Raw genomic sequence first — 20,361 nt, forward strand, 5'->3', positions numbered from 1 at the left:
CGGACAGTGCAAAATAGCAGCAGGGCTGGCCTTTAAATGGTGTACGACGGCTCTTCATAACATAAACGCTGTCATTATCCAATGAGAAAATTCCGGTATATGTTTTGCTATTTATAACTAAATTAAATAATGTCTTTTATAACATAACAACAAGAAGGCACAACGTTTAAATGTCTTGGATTCATTACTATGATTTATAATGTAATGACCGTCTTATGATTTGATTCGTGTTCTATTAATTTGCATGTTCTCGCGGAAAGTACTTGGAATCAAGCCAGGGCGCGAGACCAAACTTTCGCGCGCTGAGCTGAGACTCCAGCCACAACTGTGATTGACATGACAATCACCAAATAAAAGATGAGAATTTCAATGTTAGTAGCCAATAGGAAGACGACTTTTTTACTAGGCAGGCGGGGAAATATACGATTGAAGTCTCATTGATTCGTTTCTGTCTTGGTTTGTAGTCTATCGGAACATTTAGCAAACTCTCGGAAGTTGTTTTTAAAAAAAAAGCTAAATACATTCTGACTTACTTTCAGCATTTTTGAAGGGGGCCAAACACAGGTAAATCCAGTTTTTTGTTTAAGTTGTATTAACCGTAAATAAAATGTGCGATTGTCTTGTATTAAACTAGCTACGATTTAAACTAGTTTCTATGGATGGTGTAGTCTATAACTTCAACTTGTACCTATGTTATTGTACCGCAAACAACGCAGCACACAATCAATAAGAATAACCTACAGATTGATTTATTAATTTACAAACTAATCATGGCTAGCTCTTATGTTGAACAGGCTCGTACATAACTTACACTGCTACCTTGTGTGACATTCTAAGTCATTGGCGCCACCTGTAAAATGAAACAAGGCAGCTAGCCGTCAGAACGGATAAAGCTGTCTAAAAGTAAAATCAACTAAACGGTACTGACGTTAACTCAAACTCAAGCAACCTGGTTATGCGCATGTTTGTTGCTGGTGAGGTAAGTTAGGGGCGGGCAGCGAAAACGTTAGCTAACATTACACACATGACCACAAACCAACAGCTCGACACTTTTGTTGATAAACATGAGAACTCGTGTTAATTCTCCTAGTTCACTAGTTGGCTACTTTACTCATAAACATAGACTATAAATTAGCGTGTTTCCATTAAAAAGTAACCTTAGTAACAGACGTGCACAGTAGAGACACAAATCTCTTGCTGTAGAAAATTACAGTAACTCTTCTTGCGCGGACCACATGGCATTTGTAATTAAGCTTGGACAGATGGAGTTCACTGTTCATTCTTGCGTTTTCTAGTGATTGGTAGCTAGCCAGCTACAACAGGATGGTTGTGCATTGTGTAGCTATGCAAAATGGTGGAACTGGACTTGGGTTGCTAACTAACCACAAATACTTCAAAGTGTCCCGCTAATGAACAGTTCTAGCAAACTATCACAACTACATCGTTTGCTACGAATGTAGTTTGCAGCTAAATCTCACAGAACAAATGCTTACGGTAACGGTAAACCGGCGGAGCCAACTCGTTAAGTAACGTTAAAGTTACGTTCGCCAGCGAGCACAAGCGGGTTAAATGTTTTCTGCTGAACAAACAAGTTGACAACAAAAATAGCTTGATAGCTAAGTTTCTTTGATTGGTTACATTTGTAACTGGCGTCTTGTGAAGATTTCATCAAGGACATGTTGATAATGCATTTATCAAAAATAACTAGCTGGCTTTTTTATTTGGTCCGACGGCGTTGATTTTTTACGTGTGCGGGACAAGAAATGATACGTTTTTTAAACGCCGTGTTTTATGGGTGCTGTCATGGCTCGGAGTGCTGTTGCACTGCTAGAATGAATGAAGTTGGAATGAAAATAATGTACTGCTCTTTACTTAAAGGGACACAGTTATAAAGAGCAGGGTCCAGTTCGGCGAAGTAATTTAAGATTGAGCGATGGATATCGCTAGTTATTTTGTCATCGACATTCCATCATCGCTGGTCTTTACAGTTATTGGAGGAATTACGTTAGGCTAAATGATCTGTTGATGGCATTGTTGTCAGTGTAGGAATGACATTCCAAATGTATGACTATTCTCGTGTTCACAGCTTTGAACCAATAGGTAGACTATACAACTATATACATAAGTTGCTGTTTATTAAGGTACCATTTTCTTGAGTTACTGTAAGTCATCCCTGTGATCCTAACAGAATGCCCTTTTTTATACTCGTGTGTTTGTAATAATAGACCGATCTTATCCTTGTAAGATTCACTCCCTGCCTGAGAAGAGCTTTCTGGGGTGTGAGACTACTTGGAGAGGCAGGCTATTTGCTTTTCCGACTGTGAAAAGTATTTTCTGCTCAGGTTGTCTTGATTTTTGTGGCAGGACTGCAACAATGTGGATTCAGGTGCGTACTATGGATGGCAAGGAGACCCATCGGATCGACTCCCTATCCAAGCTGACCAAGGTGGATGAGCTTAGGCTGAAGATCGCACAGCTTTTCAAGGTGGAGCCAGAAAGGCAACGACTCTTCTACAGGGGCAAACAGGTGAAAACTTCACAAAGTCACTGTTATCCTATCAATGTTAGCAGAGTAATATGGGATCATATGTCAAAATACGTCATTATTTACATAAAAAACATATTAAGGACAAAATGCTGTCAGTGAGCATTATGTTGAAAATGAAAAATGAACATAGTATTTCCCAAAGGATCATTCTAGCCTGAACCGGGTGCCTAGTACTCATGTATTAAAGCAAGTTTATCTTTAAATTGAGCTACATTGACCTGAAGCATACTGCCAGACTTTGTGACTGAAAATATACTGAAGCAGCTATATACACCATCGTTAGAATCAATTGAATGATTTAGTGATCAGATTTTTGGCTGATGGTGGTAGGAATTCCTTGATGCATGTTGTGCATTTAGTTAAGTATTAAATATGCTTACACTTCAACCTGGCTGCTTTTTCCCCCTCCCCCAGATGGAAGATGGACATACTATCTTTGATTACAATGTGGGTTTGAACGACATTGTGCAGCTGCTTGTGAGACAAGCCCCGCCCCCTGCTGTCCTCAAGGACAAGGAGGCGGAACTTTCAGACTCCGACTCGGGCTGTGGCTCTGCTCAAAGTGAGTCGGACAAGAACTCTACGCACGGGGAGGTAGAAGCCCAGGCTGCGGGCACCTCAGCCCAGGTGGAGCTCCCTGAGCTCATCGATCCAGGCTTTGGCCTGTACAAGGTGAGACTGGCCTTAAGCTTGTGTGTCATGTATGTATGCAAGACTTGCATATAAGAAATTAAGGTTAGTTCTACGTCCTCTGGAATCCTTCATAGTAGATTCAGAGAACCTTCTAAAACGTTTCCCCGAAACACTTTTGTAAGTTGCCCTGTACTGTAGTTACAGTGTGCAGTTTTGTACAGAGTCGGTAGTCTGACATGGGATCTTCTGTGACATGAGCCAAAATGTGAGATGCTGAGCTGTTAGTCGTCCTGGATATAAGTGCCTGCTCTGGTGGCAGGGTTGTTGATATTGTTTTGCTTGCAGAGGTTGCTGAGGAATTGTTTTGTTCACTTTCAGATCAATGAATATGTGGATGCCCGAGACTTGAACATGGGTGCTTGGTTTGAGGCCCAGATTGTCAACGTGACCAAGGAAGCTCCAAGCTCTGCGGAGGCAGATGGCACAGAAGAGGACATTCGCTACCATGTCAAATATGAAGAGTAAGAACCCTAAAACTTAATTTGCTACACTCTTATCCAGCTCTTGCAGTGTTGCGTTTCATGATTCATTGCATGCATAAGAGCGGAAGCAAGAACAATGATACAAGTACAAGGCAGTGTTGTGGTAAAATAAGGTGACCATATTGAATGAAAGCATAAACATATTCTGAAGAACAATGTGGTTGCATTGTTGCTGTTCATTCATTGCTTTTCCTATCATCTGTTCTTATTGTTATTGTTTCTATTATTCTAGACTGAACATAAAACCTAGCAGCAATCTTTGAGTGAAGTTACTTTTGCCTTTTACATCGTGTTGAAGAAAGTTTTCAAAGACCAACATTAACTTGAATCATATTCATGACTGTGGGAATTCAGTTGAAAGAGCTACTCCCTATCATATCGGAAATCAAGAGGTTACATTGCCCATAGTTTTCTATATTTTAAATGACGATAATGGTGCTAGTTATATAGAATTGACCTGACTAAAGAAAATGTATGTATGTCCCAAAAAATTCAGAATTTGTCCTCACATTAACTTTACGTAGTGTAAACTACTTGAAAGGCCTCAGCAGACTGGAAGCAGTGTTGTGTTCCTCAGTGTTCTCATGGCATTGACCACACCACCTAGGGGTGCAGGGCCAGCTTATTTAGAGCTATCCGTACACCGCAGTGTGTGGCTAAAATGCACACCCCTGGGCTGTTGCTGATCCCTCATTAATTCTGACCAAAGCGACTCCCTCTCTCTGTAAGCTATGTGCGTGCATGTATGATAAGCTCTCTCTCTCTCATCTGTGCAGTTACCCAGAGAATGGCGTGGTGGCGCTACAGGGGAAAGACGTGCGTCCGCGTGCCCGCACCGTGTACCAGTGGCACCAGCTGGAGGAGGGCATGGTGGTGATGGTAAACTACAACCCTGACGAGCCTAAGGAGCGAGGCTACTGGTACGACGCCCAGATCCAGAGGAAGAGGGAGACCCGCACCCTGCGTGAAATCTACGCCAAGATAATCCTTGGGTACTTGTCTCGATCTTAACTAAAAGTTAAAAGGGTGATTTCCCCCTCCATCTGTCTCAAGGACAAAGTGCACAGTATAATCGATACAATCTAAAATATAGGCGAAACAGGCTGACACAAAACATAAGCAGGGGCCTAGAAATAAATGAATACAGACAAGTGAAAGGAAAATGTGGTTTATATGATAGGGTGGGAGATGGTAGATGTTTGTGAGCATCTTAGTTCGTTAAATTTGAAAAACTGCCATATGGAAGAGAAGTTATTGGTTGACTTTCACACTGAACAAAATCTTTAAAAACTTCAGTACCTCACTAGGGGGTAGTGTTAACGGTCCCTGATTTGCGTCTATGCATTTTCATCATCTTTGTATGAAATGAGGGGAATGTCTTGGTATTTTTCTGTAAAGTGCTAGTAAATAAATTGGGTGGAAGAGAGGAACACACAGCAGGATAGAATGTATGTTTATCCATTGGAAAGACTTTGTTCCTGTGGGTATGTCTTTAAAATATGGAGGAAGCCATCGTGTGGAAAATATTGTTTTGATTTGTCCATGTCACCATGGGCATAAGATAAAGAACCTGCCTGATCAAAACATTGTTTGTATGGTGCAGTTGGTTTGCATTGCATTATTTTTAAGAGTAGACCATTTTGAACTGGGGCAATTTGAAGTAAGATCATATTCTTCTGTTTTTAGTTGATTTTTTTTTTCCAGTGGGCCTTGTCTTTACAGGATGCTTTGCCTATATTGTTCAACTTTTAAGTGTAGAATGATCTGTTGATTCCACCAACAAAGTTCTGACATTTGACAGTGGTTGATTTAGTGGTATCATAGGCCCTTCTCTTCTCTGCCCTCATTCCCAGTGGTGAAACGTCCCCAGTCAGACATGAAGGCAGTGTTGCTGGCTGTTTCCCACAAAAAACCCAATTTTTTCAGACTGCTCCTTAATGTTTCTGTTAACTGGTAAAAATGAAACGTATGTTATTTTTAGACCAATGGTTGGGAGAGTTGCATTTGGGCCAAAGAAAAACTTATATGAGCTGTGTATGCTCATGCTGTGTTTATGAAAAGGTAACCTCATTTGACCCCAGGAAGGGAGCCTCTTAACTAAGCCACATGGTAAGGGTAGCTGCAGCTGAAGCATGGGTGTATGCACTCTTCCACTGTTCAGAATTGGAATTTGAATTAAAATTTAAAATAAACATTCAAGATGCAGAATTTGAATTGGAATTGTAAAATAATTCAATACCATTCAAAGAAATTCTGTTATTTTACAAAACCAGTCTGGTTCATTTGGACAAATGTGCCTCCACCAAATTCTGGAAACATGCCACTTGATATCAATGAAATAAATGAGCCATTGGGGTTTCAATTAATTTAATATCCTGCAGCTAATCAAAGAATTCTCAATTCCATTCACAGTTGCCCTTTTAGTTTCACACCCTTTCGTGTGGATACAACATTTGTGCGTCGAATGCCTGTCCGAAATTGAACTTATCCCTGGTTCATTGCAGTCTTCTCCACAAGCCAACTTCATCTTCCTGGTCCTCTTTTTCTTAGAACATGTGTGTTAACGTGTGCCACGCTGTAGCTGACGTGAGATGCTTGTGTTTCAGAGATGCGGGCGACTCGCTGAACGACTGCCGCATCATGTTTGTGACCGAGATCTTCAAGATCGAGGAGCCCGGAAGCACGGAGACCACCGGAGCCACGGCCGACAGTCCCCTGAAAAGTACGCCCCGTTCGTAAATCTGTAGCGCGAGCGACCATTTTGGACGGCGTTTACTCTGTTCCCAGAGGTACAATTGCAGGAAATGTAAAACGCCGGCATCGCACTCTTTAATGAGCGAACGTCCGCAGGGTCCAACGGTCCGGAGTGCAAGCACTGCAAGGACGACCCCAAGAAGAACTGCCGCCACTGCAACTGCCACGTGTGCGGCGTGAAGCAGGACCCCGACAAGCAGCTGCTGTGCGACGAGTGCGACATGGCCTTCCACATATACTGCCTCAGCCCTCCCCTCACCTCCATCCCCGAGGACGAGGACTGGTGAGTGCGTGCGCCGCGATTCTGTGTGGGCGGCAGTGTAGTATAATGGGTAAGGAGCTAGTCTTGTAACCAAAAGGTCACAGGTTTGATTCCCAGGTAAGATGTTACCTTGAGCAGGGTACTTAACCTGGATGGATGATGGATGCTATGTAAAATGTTGTGTAAGTCGCTCTGGATAAGAGATGAGAGCAATTCCTGTAATGTAATGAATTTATAGGAGCCCAGTCCTTCAGCGCTGCCTGTACTGTGTGGTCCCCACCCCCCCCGCCTCCCCCCATGGCATGAGGCTCACCTGATTTGGTATCCGATTTAAGTCACCAAATTAAAGGAGAATTTGGTGGTCTTGGTTTGACGGCCTAAGAGTGGTCTCCTTTGCCCCTCATTCTCACCGTGGTTTGAACCACCCATTTGGGGTACTACACAAGTTTCTCAACCATTAGTTGTAAATGTTAATGGCGGTTGCTTGAATGGAGAAGTTTTCTGACCTTTTGTATGATGGCCATCAGGGTTTCCCCCAGGAAAATAGTTAGTGGAGGGTGAAGTGCCTCAGAGAGTAAGCAGCGGTGGCATTCACATGGTATAGCCTACACCCGACCTGGTCCGGACATGACTACACGATGCCAATTTTGTTAAATGGCGCCGCCATGCCTTTTTTCACCTTGGAGAGCCGAGTCTGAGGTTTTATTGAGTTTTCTGTACGCGGAGGTGTTTGTGAATTCAGTGCCTCTGCTATTAATACCTGGGGGAAACCATGGAAATCTTATGTTGTGATCCGACCTTCAGGTACTGTCCAGACTGCAGAAATGATGTCAGCGAGGTTGTTCTTGCTGGAGAGAAACTGAAGGAGAGCAAAAAGAAAGCCAAGATGGCTTCTGCAAGCTCCTCCAGCCAGCGGGACTGGGGGAAGGTAAGACTTCTCCTGGGCAGTCTGGAGCAACGCCCGGTTTGCTCCTCATTTTATTTGCCAGTTGGAACAAGAATCGTAACAAGTGAGGTTCAAGTCTTCCGAAGTCTGCAAACCTTTTCAAATTTCCGTACCCTTAATGCCAGGAATTGTAGTTTGTGTGTAATTCAGCTGATCCAGGCTGAGCTTATGCAGCCCTGATTGTACCTAGTCATCCTGGGAGAAGGCTTCACACTGGTCAGTGGCTTCTGGACGTATTTATTTTTAATTATATTCTTTTACTCTGGTGGAAGCATAAATCACGTTGATTAATTTCTTTGCATCATATCCAGATGGGTAGATCCTTTCTCACACAGGAAATTACAGAAAGTCTACACACAACCTTGACAACAACATTCAGTTGTCTGTTGAACACTGAATATTCAACAGAATGGCCATCGTCTAAAATGATTGGTTTTCTCTGTGTCATACAACAATGATGCTTTCTGTGAGGTGCATGCATTGTGTTAGATCTGGGTTGGACCTGGAGGACTGGTGTCTGCAGGTTTCCTCCTGGTACCCTGAATCAATTAGCGGATTATCTGTAAACATAAATTATGCTTTACTCATAGATTTAAAGTTTTTTTTTTTTAAATTATTTTTTGTATAGGGACTTCATTCAGCTGTTCATCAGCTTGTCAAGAAATGTTGCTAAATTGTAATGTTACTGATTTGGGGTAATTAAACAATGAAGCAAGTTCATCTGGGCTGTGTCTGAAAGAGTTTATTTGCCTCCTGTTGAGTATATACAGGTTCCATACAAGTTATATACAACTTGTATACTCTGTAGTAGGCAAATAAGGTGTTTCGGACACTGTCTAGAAATGGAATCTTATTTCCTGCTGCTGTTTTGGTTCAACGCTTCTGAGAGTACAGAAATAAAGATGGGTGCTCTAGTATTACCCTTTATCACTGGTTTCTCCAGTCCTCATGTACATTGTGAAATACTGGCCTTTGTAACCATTTCAGTGATCTGAGAGCTCAGGTCACATGGCTGAAAAAATGGCTGGTTGATGTCAATTGGCCTGTTGTGTGTGTCCCTCCTCCCCAGGGCATGGCTTGCGTTGGGCGCACAAAGCATTGTACCATCGTCCCATCCAATCACTACGGCCCGGTGCCAGGGGTGCCTGTGGGCTCCCTGTGGAAGTTCCGAGTCCAGGTAAGGGTTCTGCTATTTAACAGGTTGAGGATGAGGAACAGAGACTCGGGAGGATTTTTCAGAAAACATATTTTGACAGTTTATTTTTCATGCATAATTTTCATAAATTCAACAGTATAATCAAATATCATATAAATTGGTAAATTGCCTGAAAATAACGGTTGTTTGCTTTAATACAATGTTAAATAATTAGCTGCTTTCCTCGTCATGTAATCACTATTGTTGGGGGGAAACTGTGAATGTAGGGTGCAGTTATATTTTTTCTTCAACAACGTGATCCAGTATTTAGTATTATTCGTACAGTAAAACTAATAAAGTATATATTGTAATGGGATGTGCCATTTAATAAAATATGTACTCTCAAAATGGTATACGTGCCAAAATGCCTCCGTTTCTAATGTAACGGCCCCCCAAAATAGGCTAGGCTCGTGTCCCCTTTTTCACCGTAATTACAAAAACACCAAAACACCCATTCGCTAAACTAAAATGCTTTATAGCACACTGGAAAACATATTTGCGAAGATATACAATGTAAGATTCTCGTTTTTCAAACTAGTTTTCCCGGTGACGTAGCCACCAGAAGACATGTTCTCTAGCAGCAGGTTAGCTGGCTGTGGCATACTATTCTAACCGCTGGGGATTCGGAATCCAGAAGGTGGTGCATGTCTCCTTTTTAATAATAATAATTTAAAAAAACACCCTTTCGTAAAACGAAATTGTTTTATACCACACTCTAGACAAGATTTTGGCGAAGATATACATGTAAATCTATCATTGTTCAAGCCATGTCAGAAAATATTGTATAGGGCCTCATTCCCGGGATAACTTGGACAAATCGAAATTGAACAGACGGGTTGGCTAGAATATGAATAATATTTCATTTCACCAATACAAAATCCCTACTGGGTTTATTTTGAATAAGATGGCCGACTTAGTAATTTCTGACTTCTTTATCGCTGAACCGTCAGTGCACTTTTGTAACGAGTTAATAGCTTTATCTATTCTAATTTTTAAAAATATTTCCTTGCTAAATAACCTGTTAGTGAGCCCGGATGCCGATTTTTGTTTTATATTTGTGTGTGTAATTACATTGGGGGCAGTACATTCGGCCGCTCTGCAGAGACACCTGCTGGTTTAAAAAAAAAAAGAAAAAATGCAGTGCTCTTCAACGTTAATATATAGAATTAATCTGGATGGGTGACCCCTGCTTCAGTGCAGCTGGAAGCAGAGTTTTAGAGGTTCCTTGGCAAGTTTAAAATGGAAAAATGGCGGTGGTGCTGTTTGCGTAGAGTAAATCTGATTTTTTGTTTTAGTTGGTAGCAGGCTGGTTTGGTCATACTGACCATGCTTTGCGTTCATGTTGTATCCCTGGATGTTCCTTCTGTCAGGTCAGTGAGTCGGGAGTCCATAGGCCGCATGTTGCTGGAATTCACGGCAGGAGCAATGATGGCGCCTACTCCCTTGTGCTGGCTGGAGGCTACGAGGACGATGTGGTCAGTTTGCTTTTCCCTCTTTCGCATCTCCCCGACCAACCGCTTTTTCAACGCAGCCTATTTTCCACACTATATCACATGAGCACGAATATTTAAAGTTGGTGGTTGCTAATGTCTTGAGTGGGAAGTGGGGAGAATAACTTTTTTTGGCAAGCTTTCATGGGTGGTGTGACCTGAAACTCTTCCCCCTCTGTTTCCCTCAGGACGATGGGAATGAGTTCACCTATACGGGATCTGGTGGGCGGGACCTGTCAGGGAATAAGAGGACTGCTGAGCAGTCATGTGATCAGAAGCTGACCAACATGAACAGGTCTGGAGAAAAAAACAAATATTTCACCCATTGAACATTGTGCATCTTGATTGGGTGACCTGGGAGAAATCTCCCAACATTCTGGAAACTAACTTCAGTTTTTGTTGAGCGTCCTTCCTGGTGTCATGCCATTGTAGACTGCACACTAGGGCTGGTTTAACATGGGTTTTCCACGGACTGCTCCCTCCAGGGCGCTGGCTCTGAACTGCAACGCGCCGATTAACGACAAGCGGGGGGCCGACGCCAAGGCCTGGAAGGAGGGGAAGCCCGTGAGGGTGGTGCGCAGCTCCAAAGGCCGCAAGCACAGCAAGTACTCCCCCGAGGACGGCAACCGGTATGACGGCATCTACAAGGTAGTCCCGCTCACCTGCGTCCGAGGGAAAGGGCGGCTCGGTCTTTAGCGTCGGTGGGCTAAACGTCCCCTCTGTTTCGTAGGTAGTGAAGTACTGGCCGGAGAAGGGCAAGTCGGGTTTCCTGGTGTGGAGGTACATGTTGAAGCGCGACGACGACGAGCCCGCCCCCTGGACCCGGGATGGCAAGGAGAGGGTCAAGAAACTGGGGCTCTCCATGCAGGTACACCGCGCTCTAGCTGTAGAAAGCACACTTTCTGAAGGGGAAAAATGTTCAGTCTGGGGCTTGTGAGGCTGTTTAACTTGGGATCAAAGCCTCCATGTAAAAAAGAAAAAATCTTTAAAAACAAATTTTTTAAAAATTGTGATGTCAAATCAGGGTGATGATGCCCTTTTACATAATGAATTTGCTTGCCATGTTGGATTTTGCACTCCTAGGTTTAGCTCTCTGCGGTGTCGATGTTTGATTCAGAATAGTATGGGGTGTTTCCTGAGGGATTTGGAAGCACCACATAAAGACAGTTCTTAATTTGAACTATACGGCATGAAAATGTACGCTTGATTTAATCATATTCTAACTAATGGCTGTTTTCTTGCTGTAGATTCAGCTTGCTAGTTAATATGGAGTTGGTAAGAAACTAACATTAGCACTTTCCCTTGGAAACATTGGTTATTTAATTAATAAATACCAACACAAAACATTACGAACAGTGGATGACCATGTAAAATGGCACAAAACAAGCATTTACCAAGTTAACTCAGTCTCCGCTGTCTGTTTCACTCATTATTTTTGTTTATTTTTTTAAAGCCCACAAGCCTGTGAAAATGTGTGCCTTCCCACGGTCACTGTGCGTGTGTGCATGCGTATAAATGTGTACGTTTCTAAGGACGGGCTGGGGCTAGGTGAGGTCTTTACCAGGGATCTCAAACTGCAGTTGCAAAATCCTGCAATGTCTCGAGTGTTTTGGTTTCCTTTCAGTCTTCAGACAACTGAAGCCTTGGAAACAAGGTGTGTAGCCAATTAAAGTCCAGACACTGTAAATTAGCAAACACTGCAGCCCAAGAGATCCCTGTACAATATACTGACCATATATTGATTATGTAAAAGTTTTTACTGAAGAACAAAACATCCATGTATTGGATGATGGCAGTCCCAAAATTATGTGCATCTCTTGCAGATGGTATCTTCGGTATTTTGCGTAGTCATTTTGTGAATGTGTTTTGTAGTGTATGAATAATTTAGTGATCAAATATCTCACCCCCCCATCAGTATCCTGAGGGGTATCTGGAGGCTGTGGCTGCTAAGGAAAAAGAGAAGGAGAACAAGATGGAGGAGGAGGAGGAAGAGGAGAAGGAGGTCACTGACACACCCAGCAAGGGGAAGAGAAAGAGGAAATCCCAGCTAGGTGAGTGTTGGTGCATGGTGGATAGCGGTTGACCGATATGGGTTTTTCAGCAGCCGATACCGATATTTAGACAGCGCGGCGTCTGATTTAATTATTTGTTAAATTATTTTATTATTTTTTTGCTCCTGGCAAAATACATCTATTTAATGATAACAAACCAAAATTGCCGAACTTAAATTAACATTTATTTTGCACTCACACAAAAGAATATGAAAATATTTGAAAATAAAGTTTATCCACTGATGCCAGTGTCTCCTTATTTCTGTTTAATTGTCCCAGTTTAGTAAATTGTTCTCTCCACACAAATCACGTTACAATTATTATGAATGGTAATCTTATCCAGTTACAGGTTGTATTAAATTACATTTTTATTAATTTGTGATTTAAAAAAAAAAAAAAAAAGAAAAAAAAGAAATGCATATCACGGTCAATTTTAATATTTTAATTTCATATATAATTCAATTATTTCATCCACATTACAATCTATGCAGTTATCCTGGCTCGTAAAGTTTGTTTTTAGATGCTATTTGCATACATAGTGCTGTAGATTTCAGAATGTGACTGGCATTTAAAGGAGAGCGGGGGTCAGTATTTGAGTTAAAAAGCAACGTTATGCAATTGCTTTATTCTATCAACAACATTACAACGTAATGCACATTTAGCCAGTAATGGTTTTTAGGTTAGACTTGCTGTCATTTAGGATGAGAAACATGTTAACATTTAGAAAGGTAGATGGTGACTGAGAAAATTTAGGCAAACGTTTATAGCAAAAGAGTGCATCTATAGGTATCGTTACAGAGTGCGACTGGGAGGCGGTCATTTGGGCACTGTACACAGTGTTTGCTAACGATAGTCGACTTGGCAAACATGGCTTGTCTTTGAAGTCTTAGGATTGTGTTTATTTACCTGTTGATGACAGAGTTTGACTGGTCACTCTTCCATCGTGCAAATGCAAATTGGGGATTTAAAGGCATAATGGTGGTTGCATTAGCTAACCAGCTCCACTGTTTGTAGCTAGCTAAATTACACAACCAGTTCTCTCTCAAGAAGCCAAGTGAGTGAACTGCAATCAACTGTTGTAATTCAGTGCTGAGGAACAACAAAAACCTGCAACATGGTTGCTCTCAAAGAGCAAGAGCGAACATGATTGACCAGCATATGGCAAGTTCTGGTTAAGTTTCTGTTAATGTTGCACTGTACTTGTGAATAAACACCAAGTGGTATTAACCATTTTATATTTCTGTAATCCCTGATTCCACAGAAGGGAAAAAGTCTCCAGCCAAAAATACACCCAAAAAGTCGAAAGTGGAGACGTACAAACTGACCGCGGAACAGAAAGCTCTGATTAAGGAGGACGAGCTCAACAAGAAGCTGTGGGACGAAGCCATGGAGTCCCTGAAGCAGGGGCCGGTGCGTATGGCCCTCCGCGCTCCAGCGCTGCTCTGTCTGGGGCCTTCGTTCAGGTGAACTGCAGACATTTTCCCCGTTTGTAGACCTGGGCTAAGCGCGTTCTGTTCCAATCCACAGAAATTTCTGAGCAAAGTGGAAGAGGGGTTCCTGTGTATATGCTGCCAGGAAGTTGTTTATCAGCCGGTCACTACGGAGTGTCAGCACAATGTATGCAAGGTAAGTAAGCTTTGTCTGTTTCTTCCTCCCCCTCGATTCTGAATGTATTGACCAACACGTCTAATTGGTTTGATGCCTCTTAACCAAAAATGTTTGTCTTGGTATCCATGGGTAAATACCTTGCAGTACATTTTTTTTTTTTGTCGAGATTTCTCCATTCACGCAAATACAAACTATCAATCCTAATGAATGTATGAAGTGCTATAGTGGGGGTTTAAAAATGGAAGCTGGTATTTTGGCCCAGTGCTGTGCTTGAGAATAATGATGATCTTGAGTATGTTATAACAGCTGAATTTAAGCTGGATTATTAAGTGTCTACACCATATGTTATACTTACTATTTAATGCAACCTCTTCACGGTAGAGGTACCAATGTCTATTTGCTCTTGACCACCACTTTGGAGCCCTGCTACAAGGCTGGATTATATCTCTTTAATGGAAATCTCTGGGCCAACTGCAGTGTCCTTGTTTAAAGTAACTGGTCAGTGGTTCAGAATTGGTGCAGGTTTAAAGCTGTTGTAGCTGTTAAAAATTAAAATTAGAATTAGATGTATTGACAGTGCTAAGTGCTAATCCTTGTTGTATTTAATGCTGGGACAGATTTACAATTACTGATCATATAAGCATTTGGGACTGCAAAATGAGTTCAATATGAGTTCAAAATGAGTTGCACGTACCTGTAGGACAGATGACAACCTGTTATCAGAAGATTAGCATCAGGACTTCATTGACTTGACCCAGGGTAATTGAAACCTGCCTCATATTTTTTAAAAGCTTATTTGCACTGCGTTAAACATTTCCAATGGTAACTAGGAAACTTTAACTTTGTAAAAGGTGTGCATCACCCTTAATTGGGTACTGAACAGAGGGACCTATATTGTGAGGAATGATGATTGTCTGCTATTAATGCTCCAAAAACTTTTTTAAAATTTTTTTTGTTGTGATCCAAGTGAGTCTCCCCAATACAGAAAGTCTTAAAGGAGGCATGTCTTCTTCAGGAAGAGAATATCCCAAGGCTTTAGATGTATAATGTATCAACCAAATTTGAGAATAATCCGGAAACTGAATGTTTGCAAGAAAATGAATTTGACGTGACATGGCACAGTTTTAAATAATGACCTCAAGCAGATCCTTGACATTGAAGCAATTAAGTTTGTTTTGAGAGCATAAGTGGTTTATGAGTGCACATTGAATTGCAGTGTTGACAACCTGTCCTTCAGCTCAATGTTTTCTTGTACCGTTGCTGCTCTAAAAGGACACAGTATTTACATGCAACCTTAGCAGAACTGTAGAAACAAACCTTCAACAGGTTAAATGAGTTCAGTGACTGAAACGGTAGGGTTTCAGGCTGTAGATCAACTGAAGGGATGCATGCCTTGATTGTGACGCCTCACTTGTCATCATTTAGCAAAACATTATGCATAAAAGCGTCAACCTAATTTGCTGTGTTAAAATTAATTAGGAAAACTTGTGACATTGTAAAAAGGGATCCCAAAATGCTTGTAGCTTATTCTGTATTCAGAATTTTTCTGGCATGGTGAAGTGTGCTGGTGCTTCATACTAACTGAACAGTCTTGTGTGTTATGGTAATGCATTTCTTGAAAATAACCATTTAATCATCTGTAGTAGTTTTACTTGAGCTAATTTTCAGCTCCATAGCTTGCTAATGTATTTATCCGAGGTTGGTATTGACATGCTTTTAATTGTATTTCATTGCAAAGAGTAAATGTCAGTATTTCTAACAGTGGATGTTATATAAAAGGCATTCTTTTGGGTGAGAGATGTGATGCCTTGTTTTTATCACAGTCCAACAGTTTGAAAAGTACCCTGCTCTAAGTTTAGATCGGACTAGTAGAATGCACAGTGGAGTCCTTGGGTAAATTTGTGAACTTTTAAGTGTTCTTGCATTTCAGGAATGTCTACAGCGCTCTTTCAAGGCTGAAGTGTACACGTGTCCAGCTTGCAGACATGACCTGGGCAAAAACAACCCAATGAAAGTCAACAAGCCCCTCCAAGCCATCCTCAGCCAGTTCTTCCCTGGGTACAGCAGTGGACGGTGATGAGCGACTCACCCCCCCTCCACGTCCTTAATTACCACTGCTTTCCCTCTTTAAAGAATGAATGAACAGTGATGGTGGATTCGCAGTGCAATTCGTACAGAGAATCATTTTTTCATAATATATTGGATGGTTTGAAGACCATAGTGCACAAGACTTATCTAATTGGGTGATGGATACTCCCCATAATATCTTTGGTAACTTTTTAGTTTCAGATTCTCTAAGATTTGCTTCGTAGCTTGAATAGAAAGGGATAAGAGCCAGTGCCTTGGTAAAAATGAAGCCCTTCTGTACTGGCCAATCAAACCACGGCTGGGTTTATGTCGTCATTAAAACACCTAAGTTACATTTCTTAACAAAAGGGAGCTAAAGAAAATCCACAATTGTTTTTAAATCACTATTAATTTGCCCTGCTGTAGTTTTTAACATGTTCAATTAAGTGGCAGGCTTTATATTTAAGTGGTTTAAATAGGCTAGTTATCCCCTTCCCATGTAAATTTTTGCGATTTGTTCCAGATTATTGTTATCTTTTCCTCCTGTTGACCATTGAGTTAATTGCATTGGATAGGGTTGCTGTTATCAACTGCTTCACAGCTAACCAGCTTCATATAAAACTAAGACTGAAGCAGATATTTTATCTATAATTCAAAGTCCTATGTAATTACAATCAGGACCCCTTGGGAATCAATTTAACCTTCTCTACTGTTTTTAAATGGACACACTGTTTTCCCACTGGTTCTGAGTTGGTATATTTGTGCTCATTAATTCAACACAAAATACTGCAGGTTAACTTTATGGCAATACCTCATGTTTCCATAGAAATGAACTCAGACTGGAACTTTGTCTTGAAATTGTATTTTTGTAGCTGTTTTAGCCATTCTGTTATGTAGTGCATTATCGCATATCTGTTTAAATGTAAGAAATCCAAGGATTTGCAATGTCTTTTTAAAATAAAATAAAGTTCTTAAATTATATTGGTTGTATACTTAATTAAATGTACAATGTTTGTGACACAAGGGGGTGATTATTTAATGGGGACAATGTACAAATGTTAAATGGATGATATAGGTACCCTGAAACCCTGCTGGCTTTTGTGGGAGACTAAAGACAGGCCTGAATAGTCTCCTTTTCACTCCTGTTAAAGAGTTATTGCAGAATGGTGCGTGGCAGTGGTGTGTTTTCAAAATGTGGCTGTGTTTTAAACAGTTTGTGTGATTGCATCTAACTTATCACACTGTAACCAGCGAGTAAATTATGGAATTACATTTGTCTTTGTTATGCCAGCAAAACTTTTGACACTGCGTTAAAAATATATATTTTTGAAAGCAAAAATACACCTTAAAAGTTGAAGTCATATATTGATGGCAAAGGGAAAGAAATAAAATGAAATCAGTGTGTAAAGGAAACACAAATTCGGAAATCACCAATCGCATAGATTCTTAAACTGAAAGCATTTAGAAGAGCAGGCATTTGTAAGATTGCTCCGACAACGTAGATTTGGCTAACAAAGTTCTACGCAAACCCTAGGCGTGAACTTATCTGACCTGTTGCAAACTGCCCATTGACTTCTACAGTCACGCGTAGGAACGACCAGTGGAGTGTAGGCAAACTGTCTATACTGGCCAATAGAGACCCATTACCAACTCCTCTCCGTAGTATTATGTTCAACGTGCAACAAAAATTTCAACATGCAGTCGAAAATGGTATTAATATTTTTTGTTGCAATGCAAATGGTTTTGCCATCGATATTTATTCTGAAAACTTTTATGGTATATATTTGCTTTAAATAAAATATTTCGTGTCAAAAGATTTGCACAATACAGACGCATGTAACTAAGATTGCATTTATAGCAAGCCAAGAACGAACAATGAACTCCAGGTCTGCTGCCCGAGTCATGCACGCTAAACATTATTTCCAGTGATGAAACAGTCGGCTGAGTTCCCCTTCTGCTAAAACTGACATGCTGCAAGGGCGCACAACATTTAGCATCCAGCTCCATCAACGTTTGTGTTGGGGAGGCGCATAATCTCACTGGCTTTAGAGGTTTTAAGATTCTTTGGAATATACAAATACAAGAATTGGGCTGAGCCAATATCCCATCTTGTACGTGTTTGTGACTGATTATATGCAAGCCAAAGACCTAGTGTAGTCCATTAAAGAATGTCTAACCAATGACCAAATGAGTAGGCGTGATGCCAAGCGTTACATGCAAATTATTTTTAACGTAAGGGATGCAAGGCGCGCGACAAAATTGAATACTACAAATAAAGGACACAGGATAATTTCCACAATTAAAGGTAAAACCATACGCCCTGCACGCTTTAGAGTGCAGAAGAAAATGTTAATTTCCGAATCTATTTACACCTGCTTTGTTTGCATTCGACATAGTGTTATGACTTTTTGCATTAGGGAAACAAATGATTGCCTTTTAAAACATGGTAAAACTGAGATTGCTAGCTAATTTTCATCCCTAAAAATCCACTAAGTCTACCCATGCAAGCGTTATTTCACGCAACACGGCAATTTTCTGGTTTTTCATTTTTAAAACAAGGAAACCAAAGAGTGACGGATTTGCTAATGGGGCGACAGCCACCAACGTTATCGAAAGGAACACTAGCTGACTGGTCAGTACAGTTTTATAGTCTGCTAGCTCCGTGGTTAATTAATTTAACGCCAGTGATTGCAGGTGTTTCCATGTGAAAAATGTTAACCGCAACTGCACTATTTACATTGACCAAAGTTTAGGTTTAAAGCACGGTAGGTTAGATGAGGCAGAACTTTTTGGCCAATATGCCACCGTTCCCTATTCCATATTAGCATATCCATTTTCTCATATCTCTATATACTTAGAAAATGGAATATAAACAATAATTACTTTGCTGACATAACCTATATGGACTCCTGGAAGTGCATCCAGAAAGATGAAGGGATGGTTAGCAACAGCTGTCAAAAACCATGTGTCCTGCTAACGCATTCCTATATAATTGGCATAACTAGCTTGTTGGCTAGCCTTCGTAGGTTTTTTAGTAGTTTTTTAGTGGGTCTCCTGAGCCAAGTGCAACATAATTTAGCAGCGGTTTACTATCCATACTTGCTAGAGAAAATCGACCCAGATTCGGGAAGTTTGACCATGACTTCAAATTTTAAGTGAATTTTACGGCGCGACACATCTCAGTTACCATTTCAGATGTATTTGCTTTCAGAACGTGTAGGCTATTGACTCAAAATGCTGAGATCAAGGGACGACCGTCTAATTTGATTCTGTCAATGCACTTGAAGCTAATTTTGGTATTTTACAAAAATCACATAACGTTACATGATAATTTGGTCAATTGATAAATTTGAAAGCTTGAGCAACTTTTAGTAAAGTCTATTTCCACGGAATCTCCGACGAAGACGAAGTTTTCAAGAGCATCAAAATCTTTCATTTCAATCCGTACCCAACTGCATGTTCAGCTCGCGCCATCAGTGGGTATATATTTTGTAGTTCTGTTCAAATTGTAATCTTGTTCAGTGGCTTTCGTAGCCTTTGTAAACAGGCTTTACAGAATGAATATAAATATTATTTAAATATTTATGCAACTGATCTGATGACTGGAATACACACTGTATCATTTGCATTTATTTATTTATTTAACTGGATTTGCTACTGAAGCCTGAACACAAAGACCAGTTTAGTATTATGTAGCTGTAGGTAGATATGCATATCATAGGTTGACGACATAAATTTGGAATAAGAGTTTTTGTCAAATCTTGGAATCGAGAACAGTGAAACAGGTTGAAAGAAATCTGGTTTCTTTTTGATTGTACTGTAGTTGTAATATATTTCATTTTCTCCACAACTTCTCTGAATGTTCGGACACATTGGATATTTATTGTTTAAAGTGTGCTGTGTGTCTGCTGAGCCAGTGTTTGGATTTTTTAGTTGCTCAACTAAAAAATACATTTAATCTAGTCTGGTTTTTGTACTCTAAAACTAGCAGACCATTTCAATGAGGCTTTTCCCATGTTTTGTGAATAAGTGAGATGTGCCCCTAAATCCTTGTCACTCAATAATTCTTTGTGCTCTGACAGCACTGGAGTATTTGATGTGATATCCATCTCCTGGGTCACAAATCTGACATATAAATTCCTATCCTACTGGGAATGGCACTACACAGTATAGGCCTATTACCAACTGCCCCAGCTTATTTTGCATGGCTCCGGTGGGAGTTTTTATTAGTGGGTCTGAACCTTAGAACTTTCTGTTTAAACCTC

The 20,361-nt window shown here is 40.7% G+C and overlaps 2 protein-coding genes across 5 annotated transcripts in view; both read left to right on the top strand.

Moving 5' to 3' along the window:
- Positions 1-396: 396 nt before the first annotated feature.
- LOC118228977 (E3 ubiquitin-protein ligase UHRF1) lies at positions 397-17,072 on the top strand. The gene is made up of 17 exons (XM_035420573.1): positions 397-564; positions 2,365-2,527; positions 2,963-3,220; positions 3,560-3,702; positions 4,500-4,715; positions 6,330-6,445; positions 6,574-6,760; positions 7,544-7,667; positions 8,755-8,862; positions 10,251-10,355; positions 10,559-10,665; positions 10,856-11,018; positions 11,101-11,238; positions 12,286-12,421; positions 13,683-13,831; positions 13,949-14,047; positions 15,960-17,072. Exons 2-17 carry the CDS (start codon positions 2,375-2,377, stop codon positions 16,104-16,106), a joined length of 2,349 nt encoding a protein of 782 aa, XP_035276464.1. The 5' UTR covers positions 397-564; positions 2,365-2,374; the 3' UTR covers positions 16,107-17,072.
- A 1,272-nt stretch (positions 17,073-18,344) lies between these two features.
- Positions 18,345-20,361, top strand: part of LOC118229261 (lysine-specific demethylase 4B-like) — a 46,530-nt gene continuing 44,513 nt past the window's right edge. The window contains exon 1 of one of the 4 annotated variants that reach the window (XM_035421068.1): positions 18,345-18,401. The gene's annotated coding sequence lies outside the window, so the exon portion shown is untranslated. The other 3 variants (XM_035421070.1, XM_035421071.1, XM_035421069.1) reach the window with 3 other exon arrangements.

The sequence above is a fragment of the Anguilla anguilla genome, chromosome 6, assembly GCF_013347855.1.
Source record: "Anguilla anguilla isolate fAngAng1 chromosome 6, fAngAng1.pri, whole genome shotgun sequence".
Taxonomy (NCBI): domain Eukaryota; kingdom Metazoa; phylum Chordata; class Actinopteri; order Anguilliformes; family Anguillidae; genus Anguilla; species Anguilla anguilla.

Excerpts from the sequence above, each read along its gene's own strand:
- LOC118228977 (XM_035420573.1), top strand. The coding sequence starts at position 2,375 with ATGTGGATTCAGGTGCGTACTATGGATGGCAAGGAGACCCATCGGATC. Across the intron at positions 11,019-11,100 it reads GGTATGACGGCATCTACAAG|GTAGTGAAGTACTGGCCGGA; the intron begins GTAGTCCCGCTC and ends TCTGTTTCGTAG. Across the intron at positions 11,239-12,285 it reads AACTGGGGCTCTCCATGCAG|TATCCTGAGGGGTATCTGGA; the intron begins GTACACCGCGCT and ends CCCCCCCATCAG.